General features: G+C 37.8%; 1 protein-coding gene across 1 annotated transcript; it reads left to right on the top strand.

Moving 5' to 3' along the window:
* Nucleotides 1–1910: 1910 nt before the first annotated feature.
* Nucleotides 1911–10693, top strand: LOC149783695 (transcription intermediary factor 1-alpha-like). The gene is made up of 2 exons (XM_089933159.1): nt 1911–2946; nt 10530–10693. Exons 1-2 carry the CDS (start codon nt 1915–1917, stop codon nt 10608–10610), a joined length of 1113 nt encoding a protein of 370 aa, XP_089789285.1. The 5' UTR covers nt 1911–1914; the 3' UTR covers nt 10611–10693.
* The last annotated feature ends 635 nt before the right edge of the window (nt 10694–11328 follow it).

Raw genomic sequence — 11328 nt, 5'->3', positions numbered from 1 at the left:
AGAGTTTTTTGGTCGGTAGTACTGTTACTAAAGTATAATAATGACTTAGATCAGCTACAAATATATTTAAATATTTTAATTACCTCTTTTTGATTCGTCATTTCGCGTAATTTCTATAATCATCATGCGCCGGTACGTGAATAACTGAGCCTTCATGTGAATGACTGAGCTAACCATGTGTTTGTAGTGCTCTGCTTTCTTCATGAAAACCATCATTCATGTTTAAACCATAAGTGTGTCTTATATGAATTTGATCAATCTGAATAAAAATAGAAACTCAAAAAAGAAAACAATCAACTTACCAATATGCAAAGGTGATTGTAAAGAGAATCAAAAGGTACAGAACTACATTTGTCAGCATTGACCTGTAACAGTAAGGTTTGAAAATAAAAATCCAAAAGGCTTTTATTGGTAAATAAAACGTCCTTGTTGCGGTCCTTTTTGTATTCGGAAGGTCCTTTTTGCGTACCATGTATGTGCTGAACAAAAATTTTGGTTCAAAATAAAGTTTGTCTACGTATTTTGTTTTATTAATTTCGATTAAGAAACATGTATAAAAAATGTTTTAAGTTATCTGCTTTAAATCTTTAAAAACAAAAGCTTGAACGGCTTTTTATAACCAAATTAAAAGTTCTTTTTGCTCCAAAGTCCTTTTCGCATTTTATACCTACCACATATCACCTTTGGTATTAATGTGTGTGTGTGTGTGTGTGTAAAGTAATAGAAGGAGTCTATGTTTTCCTCAGATTTTGAAGAAAATTATTTGTCTCGCCGTCGCAAACTTTCACTTGTAAGAATTTCTCTCAGTTTTTCCTATGAGCTTATTATTTCTCCAAATACCTTAGTAGCAGGATTCTTATGTCAGGAATATAGTTCAAGGGATATAACTCTGTTCATTCTTAGGAGCACCTACAGAACAAGTTATGTCGCCCGATCAAGGTGCTCGCACTAACATTGCCGTGATATTTATTAGCAACAGTTTCAAGAAATGAAATCTTCCTCTGACCGAGATAATCAAAATCATTGGGTAAGACCATCATGATTTTTTTAAATGACAAGGTCTGACAGCTTTGATTATAAAAAAAATAAAGCTATGTTCCCAGGTATCAAATGTAAATAAAACTCAAAAGAATGTGCAGCCCTAGACTGATAAACACGGCGTTAGTATTAAATTGTAAAACGACTTTATTACACATAATGCTATTACAGAATGGGGGGGGGGGCCTGGTGGGTATTGGCGTTCAGAAACTTGTGTGAACCAAATATTGAAGGAACTGTATTCGTACATGGTTTTGTCAGAAAACTGAGTATGTGCCCCACATCTCGATGTTGCCTAATCAGACACAGTACAAAACTACCATCCCAACATCAGACGGAGGAAGTTTTTCAGTTCAAACGCAGTTTAGTATTTACATCAGAATGCAATATATACTCCTCATAGTGGATTATATAATTTGAAGCATGCATGAGCTATGGGGAGTACAGATGTAGTACTCTGTTCTGTAGGGAACCCTCAACGGCCCATATCATTTTGCAATTACAGCCCATTAAAAGAACCAATGGCTCACATACATATGTCTGGTTTTCCAAAACATTGACATGCGTCTTCATGTGTGGTAATTTTTAAGTTTAAACATTTTCCACGGGTTATTTTATAAAACCATGGTGTGCTACTTAGGACTATTTTATCGTACAACCCGGGTACAAATATGCGGGGTTAAAATGTACTGTTACACAAATCTCGCTAACACACGAACTACCAAAGATAATTGGTTAACGATTGTACATTTTTTTAGTGAACATAAAAAATAATTTCTTTCGAAAAATGATAAGCATGTAGTAAAAATGTATAAATCAATAAAAAAATGTATGACTATTTATACTGGCGAAACAAAACGAAAGTACTCGACAAAAATGGCGGCGAAGCGACATGAATGCAGTATTTGTATGGATGATTTGAAGAATCCTAAGCTAATACCCTGTCACCATAGCTTTTGTCACAAGTGTCTGGAGGATTATGTACGTGCTAACCTTCGCAATGGTCGATTTGACTGCCCCCTCTGCAGGAAAAGTGTTAAGTTACCGAACGAAGGCGTTTCCGGTTTCCAAATCAATTTTTACATCGATGCTGACCCTGAGCAGAAGAAGATGAGCTGTGACCTCTGTGGCCCGAAAAGTGTGGCATGCAGTAGATGTTTAGATTGCGAAGAGAATTTGTGTCAGTCATGTTGCCATGCCCACGAGAAATCAAAAGCGACCAAGCACCATAAAATCAGCGATTTGGGAACTTTGGATCCTGAAATGAAAGGCAAGATTCGACAACGAATATTCTGTGATGAGCATACAGAGGAGGAAATTAAGCTAGTTTGCCAAACTTGTAACGTCCTTATTTGTGTATTGTGCAAAGCGATTAATCACGAAAATCATGCCTCGCAAACAGTCGCTAAGGCTGCTGCCGGTGTTAAAAGAACCATTGAGGTTACAATGAATAAATGCACTGAAAGGCTGAAGCGTCTTAATGTGACGGCACAAAACGGCGAAAAATATGAGAGGAAGATAAATGAACAGGAAACGGAAGAATTAAAAGCCTTTGAACTACATCATGTTAAACTTCTTGAGGCCATCAACCAGAAATTTGTAGAAATGAAGGCCAGAATAAAAAGCGCTTACGAGGAGCATCGAAGTGAATATAAATATAATATATCCAAAGTGCGAGATGAAATTAAACTTTGCTCCGTTGGGAATGAAAACGCTACAAAGCTAATCAGTCAAGATACACTCACAGACATAATTAAAAAGGGTCCAGATCTTGAGCAGAGACTTTCCAAGGTCTCATCGAGGTATGATCCGAAAGTTAATACAACACTGAAGAAGGCAGTGTTTGTACCAGCAGAAATTATGCCTGGTGAACTGATTTCCCTGATAGGAACTCTTCAAGACTATACGGTATGTGTAACAAATAAAATACAATAAGGAAACACCACTTATTCGAGCCACTTTTATTGTATATGCTGCCAGGGTATTTCGTGATATATACAATTATTTATATTAATTTTGCCTTATTAATTATTAAAAAATGTGTCATTTGGTGTGTCAGTTATTGCCCAGAAAATAAAAAGTTGCCATATGTCGAAAGGCACTCTAAATTTAAGTTGTTTCTCTTGTAGAATATTCTGATAATCACAATCCAATATGGGAAAAGATTAATGTCCATATATGTGTCAGTAAGGAGAAGGGGGAGAAAACAGAGAAAATGATTGATTCCTGACAAAAACACATTATTTTATACCTGCAGTAAGTATATATATATATATATATATATATATATATATATATATATATATATATATATATATATATATATATATATATATATATATATATATATGGCATTATCTACCCAAAAGTGAAGTCTTTTGAATGATCAAAGTTCCGTAAATACTTTGACAACTAGCTGTTTCGAATAGGCGGCACTAATGTGAAGTTCGTTTTGTGCGGGGTTTAATGTCACTTTAAGCATACGATAGAACATTAATGACGACCAGTATGCTTGGGAGGTGGGGAATAACCGGAGAAAACCTCAGAAAGGACCACAGACCCATAGGAAACCATTGTCAAGTTTTCTCACATACCCACGTTGTCGAAGCCATGAGGACAGAGGTGATTTGTGAGTGATCTTTAAAGTCACGTTCTTTATACAACTCGGTCATCCGGGGCCCCTCCTGAGCTTCAAACTTAGTTTGATATGAAAGAGGGCAGACGGCCTTTTAGATCTAGTTCGTGCTGGTCATTTAGTATCCTGTACTTCTATGTCGTTTCTAACTCAAAGAAAACAGCTACTAAATGTTCCTTCTTCATAAATACGTCGAGAATATATGTTTCCAGTCTGACCAAATGATCATTGGTGCTACGGCCATAACGAAAACCACTTTGGAAAGGAGGTTGATTGGTTGATTGATTGTTATTTTTATGGCGCACCAGCACTGTTAGGCTATTTACCGCCATATAAAAGGTTATATGTATTATTATTTAAAAATGATATAAGTGTTTATATTGACCAGCGATATCAAAACCAAATAGTTGAAAGTAATAGTAGTAAAACGATAAGATGGTTAAGGGCAATATATAAAGCTTCCCGATCAACAGGGAATGTAAATAGTCTATGTTAATAAAAACAAATGAAAAGTTTTTCAAAATAATGGATGGTAAAAACATTACATAAAAATGCTCAAGGTGATGGCATAAAAGTTAGAGCTTTGAGTAAATGTTCACTGCTTTCAGGAATTCTATAATACAAGCAATGCTAATTGTATCAAAATGTTTCTTCATGTCATGCAAATTGTAATACTGATTGCGGATAGATTGCAGGTCGAAACACTATCATAAAGTTCTTAACAGTGAATGATTCATTGCAAGAAACACACTCTGGTATGTGGGAGTGGGTTATATGCGTATGACCAATTCGAATTCTTGCAATGACTACCTCCTCCGTACGCATGATTCTGTAAGAAGGAGTCCATTCTCCTAGGGTTGGATTGATGACTTGGAGCTTACTATTCACTGCACCATTCCATGATGTCTGCCACTTCTGACGTAAAGTCTATTTGAATCAAGGTTTAAAATCAGTATAAGGTATTTTAAAATCAGATGGTTCTTGAGTAACAGCGAGATCTGCTTTTTCATTGCCTTTAATACCAACATGGCTAGGTAACCAACATTATACGATATTGTGGGACGTACTCAGCTTAGTATTTTTGACGAGAACATTGGTCAACAATGGGTTCTCCAGTTTTCTATTGTGTAGTGACTAAGTACTGATAGGGTGTCGGAGAAGATGCTGCTGTTTACAATACGTTTGTTTTCGACATATTGAAGACCAAGGTCTGTGTTGTGGAAGATGTAAAGGTTTGTCTCAGATTTTTTCTATCGTGTAAAAAGTACTTTTGGTTGTTTAAGTAGCCAGGGATGTGCTTCTGAGAAGATAGAGCCCACTTGGACCTTGAATTCTCTATCTGAGAGAAAGTTTGATATGATGAAAGGCAGACGGCGTTTTAGACCCAGATCGTGCAGGTCATTTAGTATCCCGTACTTGTATGTCGTGTCATAGTCCTTTTCTAAATCGAAGAAAACTGATACTAAAGGTTCCTTCTCAATACATGCGTCGCGAATAAATGTTTCTAGTCTAACCAGATGATCATTGGTGTTACGGCGATAACGAAAGCCACTTTGGAACGGAAATATTAAATTGTTAGCTTCTAAGTACCGTACAAGCCAAAAATTAATAATTTGTTCCATTGTTTTGCACACGCAAATCGTCAGAGCAATGGGTCGATAGCTGTCTGGACCTGTGTTATCTTTACCTGGTTTGCGAACTGGTATTACTGTAGCTTTTTTCCAAATGTTTGGTACGTTACCAGTAATCCATGAGTAATTGAAGATTTCCAGAAGATTTGTTAATGGTGGTTCTGGAAGGTGTTTCAAAAACTGGTAACGTATTTCGTCATGCTTAGCGGATGTTTCATGGGCCTTATTCAGAGATTCCGTCAGCTCAAACAGTAAAAACGGTTGATTATAACTTTCTGAGTTATTCTGTCAATTTCAACCGTGTCTTTTCTTTTTGAGTTTTTAATCTTCTTAAGGCTTCTGAATAATTAGACGATGAGGAATTTTTAGAGAAACTATTAGCAACTATATAAACTATGTCAAGTTTGGAATTGATATTCTTGTTGTTTAGTTTGAGATGTCGAAATAATTGTGTTTTCCTTTTCAATTTATTTTGCGGATAGTTTTCCAAACTTTCTTTATAGAGGAACGAGAATATAAAGTTGAAACATATTTTTTTCCATGGTTCTCTTTTGCTTTCTTTAATCGCGCGGCGGACTATGGCTTGAACAATACGGTACTTAGTTGAATTTTCGACCGTTGGACGACTATTAAATTTGTTCAGTGCTTCTCGGCGTTGTATAATGGCCTCTTTACATTGTTGTTTCGTGGTTCGTTTACAGTTCGTTGAGGACTTGGGAATGGATTATTCTGCAATCTCGATTAAAACAGAAGTAAAATATTGAAAAGTTGATTGATTGATTGATTGATTTTTAACGGCGCGTCAGCACTGTTAGGCTATTTAGCGCCAAACAAAGTGTTATTTGTATAATCTTTTAAAACTTATAAAAGGTCCTTATCGACCAGCGACATAAAAGAACAAATGGTTGAAATTAAAAACGGTAAGATGGTAATGGTGCAAAATAAAGCTTCCCGATCAACGGGAGATGTAGAAAAGATGAATAGATATTAAAATGGGACGGTATATATATTGCACAAAACTGCACAAGGTGATAGCATAAAAGTCAGAGTTTAGAGTAAATATTTACGGCTTTCAGGAACTCTATAATACGAGTGATGTTTATAGTATCAAAAAGTTCTTTCATGTCATGCACAATGTAATAACGATCGCGCGTAGGTTGTAGGTCAAAGCACTCTATCATAAAGTACTTGACAGTGAATGGTTCATTGCAAGAAACGCACTCTGGTGGGTCTTCACCTTTTAGTATGTGGGTGTGGGTGATATAAGTATGACCAATTCGGATTCTTGCAATGACTATCTCCTCCCTACGAATGGTTCTGTAGGAAGGAGTCCATTCTCCTAGAGTTGGCTTGATGGCATGAAGTTTGTTATTCACGGCATCATTCCATGATGCCTGCCACTTCTGACGAAAGAAGTTTCTGATACAAGGTTTAAAATCAGTATACGGTATTTTAAAATCAGATGGTTCTTGAGTAAGGGCCATTTCAGCAGCGCGATCTGCTTTTTCGTTACCTTTAATACCAATGTGGCTAGGTAACCAACAGTATATGATATTGTGGGAGACACTCAGCTCGGTATTTTTGAAGAGTATGTTTTTTAATAACGGGTTCTCCAGTTTTCTATTGTGTAGAGACTGGAGTACTGAGAGCGAGTCGGAGAAGATGATACTGTGTTTCTTTTCTATACGTTGCAGAGCAAGGTCTATTGCTCTGATTTCAGCTGTAAAAATTGATGCTCCATTTGGTAAGCGAACTTGCGTTGTGTGATTTCCACAAACAAAGGCTGCTGCAGCCTTTTCCTCATTCTTTGATCCATTAGTGTAAATAGTGTAAATTCTGGTGTAGTTTTTAAATTCGGTGAGGACTTCATGGTAAGAGTTGTGGAAGACAGAAGGGTTTGTTTCGGATTTTTTTCCATCGTGTAGCGTGAAACGTACTTTTGGTTGTTTAATTAGCCAAGGTGGTGTTTCGGAGATGGACGTTTTGTGAATTTTAGAAAGATCTATATTTGTAGTGTCAAGGCTGGATGACATTCTAATGCCAAAGGAAGGTATGGCGTTTGGTTTATTTTCGTATAAAGTTTTGTATTTGGGTTGAAAAACAGCCGAAAAAGCAGGATTCAGAGGGTTTGATTTTAATTTAAGAGCATACTGTGCGGAAAGAATTTCTCTTCGGTGCGATAATGGTGGTTCGTTCGCTTCAGCTAGTAGGCTTTCACAAGGGGATGTTTTAAATGCTCCCAGAACCAGTCTTATTCCCTGATGATGAATTAGATCAAGCATTTTCAAATATGATTTTCTGGCTGAGCCATACACAACGCAACCATAGTCTAGTTTGGAGCGAATAAACGTTCTATATAAATTCAGGATGACTTTTCTACAGCACCCCAGTCAGTGTGCGCTACTACTTTAAGTAGGTCAAGTGCTTTTAAGCATTTGGCTTTCAAGTGTTTTAGGTGTGGAATAAAAGTCAGTCTTCTGTCAAAGATAATACCCAAAATTTTGTTTCCTCAACAAATGGAATAGGTGTGAGTTTAGGTTCTTCGTGGTGTCGTAATTGACAGAAATGCATGCATACCGTTTTTTATTTCGAGAATTTGAAGCCGTTCGTACTAGCCCAATTTTGAATCTTGTTGATATTTTGCTGCAGTTGTCTTCAATTGTATGCATGTACTTTGACCGATAACATATCAGAAAATCATCAATGTATAACGAGCAATCCACACCAGGAGTCAAACACTTGGTGATGCTATTAATTTTGATGTTAAAGAGCGTCACAGATAAAATACTGCCCTCGGGCACACCCATCTCTTGCTCGTGCAGATCTGAGAGGGTAGAGCCCACTCGTACTTTGAATTCTCTGTCTGAGAGAAAATTGGATATGAAAAAGGGCAGACGGCCTTGTAGACCTAGATCGTTCAGGTCATTTAGTATCCCGTACTTCCATGTCGTGTCATAGGCCTTTTCTAAATCAAAGAAAACCGCTACTAAATGTTCTTTCTTAATAAATGCATCGCGAATAAATGTTTCCAGTCTAATCAGATGATCATTGGTGCTCCGGCCATATCGAAAGCCACTTTGGAAAGGAGATATTAAATTGTTAGTTTCCAAATACCAGACAAGCCGAAAATTGATCATTCGTTCCATTGTTTTGCACACACAGCTTGTGTGTGAGTGCAATTGGTCGATAGCTGTTGGGGTCTTCGCTATCTTTACCGGGTTTGGGGACTGGTATTACAGTTGCTTCTTTCCAGATTTTTGGTACATTACCAGTAATCCATAAATCATTGAAGAGTTTCAAAAGAGATGTTAAAGATGATTCTGGAAGGTGTTTCAAAAACTGGTAATGTATTTCGTCAGGCCTAGCGGATGTATCATGGGCCTTATCTAAAGCCTCCCTAAGCTCCGATAGTGAGAACAATTGATTATAACTTTCCGAGTTGTTAGAAGCGAATTTTAAACGTGACTTTTCTTTTTTGAGTTTTAAGTTTTTGGAAGGCTTCTGAATAATTAGATGATGAGGAATTTTTCGAGAAACTGTCAGCAAGAATATTTGCAATGTCACGTTTTGAACTAAAGTTGTTACTGTTCAGTGTCAGATGTCGGAGAGGGTTTTGTTTTCTCTTTCCGTTTATTTTGCGTATAGTGTCCAAAACTTTCTTAACAGAGGTACGAGAGTTTAAAGAAGAAACATATTTCTTCCATGATGCTCTTTTACTTTCTTTGATTGTGCGGCGAGCTTTGGCCCGGACAATGCGATATATATTTAGGTTTTCGGGCGTCGGGTGATTATTAAATTTTTTTAATGCTTCTTGGCGTTGCCGCATGGCTTCCTTACATTCCTTAGTGAGCCAAGGTTTTAGGGTTCTTTTACAGTTTGTTGAGGACTTGGGGATAGATTCTTCTGTAATGTCTGTTAAAACAGATGTAAAAATGCTGAATGGGATCGTTAACATTGAAAACTGTATCCTCATTCAGCCTAGTTTTACAAAGTGTTTCGAACTTGGCCCAGTCGGCCTTCTTTAAATTCCATTGTGGAATTACTTCATCAATTGTAGAGTTATGATTTACAAGGGAGATTGGGAAGTGATCGCTGCTGTGAAGGTCATCAGCGACCTTCCATTCATAGTCCAAAAGCAGCGAAGGAGAACAAATTGTGAAATCGATGCATGTGTATGTACCCGTGCCTGGGTGTAAATATGTATGTGTTTTGGTATTATATAGACACAGATCGTGTCTAGAAATAAGGTCTTCAATTTTGTGACCTCTGTCACTTATATGATTCGATCCCCATAAAATGTTATGGGCATTAAAATCCCCGAGTAAAACAAATGGCGCGGGAAGCTGTTGAACAAGGTCGTCTAATTCGTTTGGTACTAGGTTAGTGTTTGGTGGTAAGTAAATAGAGCAAAATGTAATCACTCGATGTAGAGTGACGCTTACAGCAATGGCTTGTAAATTGGTGTTTAAATGAATGAAGCTATGAGGAGCTCTGTTGTTCACAATAACAGAAACTCCTCCTGATGCCCTATCAACATTTGGAGAGCAGGTGTTAAACAGGGAGTAGTTTTTAAATGTGATATTGTCCGTATCTTTCAAGAATGTTTCTTGAAGGCATAGTACCGCAGGATCATGTTCGTTTAAAAGCAGGAGAATATCATTGTAATTTGCTTTAAGTCCTCGACAATTCCATTGTATGATAGTGTTTTTCATTATAAATTTAAATTAAAGATTGTGGAGCTAGGTTAGACCTTTCGCAGAAGGAATTTGTTTGGTTATTTCTCTGGAGGAAGTACGGGGGTGAATTTTTTGTTTGTAGGTCTGGAGTTCCCTTGGGCGCATGGAGCAGATTCTTCTGCATCCATGCTCTCGATGTCTCCAAACCTGTTATAAAGTTTGATGGGGTCATCTGACCCCTTTTGTTGCCTGTTTCCATGAGATTTATTTTTGTTTTTTGGTGATTTAGGTTGTTGGGTATTGCTGAATGTAGTTTGTGTAGATGCCGTGTTTCTCTGTGATTGGTAATGAGGGGTGTTTGAGCTTGGTGTTGAATCGGGTGCTTCTGTTTGTGTTTGAGCGTCCTTCGTTGTTTTAGGATTGCTCTTCACTACAGTGGAGAAGGATGGGCCAGGATGGGCTGTTTTCGCCTGTACAAGTTTTCTGGCTTCTGGATACGGAATATTATTTGTGTATTTTACCCTCTGAATTTCCTTCTCCTGTTTCCAGGTATCGCAGTCCTTGGAATTTGCGTGGTGCTCTATTCCACAGTTGACACAATGCGGAGTTGCTCTACAGTCAGCTTCCTGATGAGAATTGTCTTCGCATCGGCCACATATTTGGCTTTTTGAGTAGCGGTGTTCGTGATGGCCGTATTTTTAACACTTATAACATCGAAGGGGGTTTGGAATGTAGGTCTCAACCTTCACTTGCAAGAAGCCAACTTTGACCACTTTAGGTACAGTTAGATTGTTGAAGGTGAGTACAGTGGTGTTGGTGTCCTGCAGGTTATTATTACGTTTGATACGTATTCGACGGACTGCAGTGACACCTTCACTTTTCATTCCCTCAATGATATCTGCGTCGGTGACTCCAGCCCAGTCACGACAGCAAATCACGCCTTTGGACGTATTCAGTGTGGTGTGAGCGAATGAGGTCACTGGAATATCAAAGAAAGTTTTAAGTTTCTTGATATTGTCTGTCTGACCTCGTCGCTCACATTCCACGAGGAGGCAACCCGATTTCATTTTTTTGACGCTCTTTGGCGTACCAATCAAACATGTAATTGTTTTCTCGATCACAAACGGAGAGAGTGAAGCAAGGGATTTTGCGGCATCTTTAGATTGTATTACCACGAAGCGTGGAAATGAATCCACACTACATGGTTCGTCGTCCGAGTCAGATAAAATTTTCGTACGTTTATTTTGATTTTTTTTGGAAATATCCATTTTGGCTAGATTAAAAATTCAGCACCCGTGCTCCCCACCCACCAAGGAGCCCGACAAGGGGACACTTTTCAAGTGTCAGG

Source organism: Sinohyriopsis cumingii, chromosome 14, assembly GCF_028554795.1.
Source record: "Sinohyriopsis cumingii isolate HCF-2022 chromosome 14, ASM2855479v2, whole genome shotgun sequence".
Taxonomy (NCBI): domain Eukaryota; kingdom Metazoa; phylum Mollusca; class Bivalvia; order Unionida; family Unionidae; genus Sinohyriopsis; species Sinohyriopsis cumingii.
Note: the sequence above shows the minus strand (reverse complement) of the source record. Positions and strands in the feature narration are given on the sequence as shown.

Coding starts and splice junctions, on each gene's coding strand:
- LOC149783695 (XM_089933159.1), top strand. CDS start 1,915: ATGGCGGCGAAGCGACATGAATGCAGTATTTGTATGGATGATTTGAAG. Junction 2,947..10,529: donor GAACTCTTCAAGACTATACG/GTATGTGTAACA, acceptor TCCTGTTTCCAG/GTATCGCAGTCCTTGGAATT.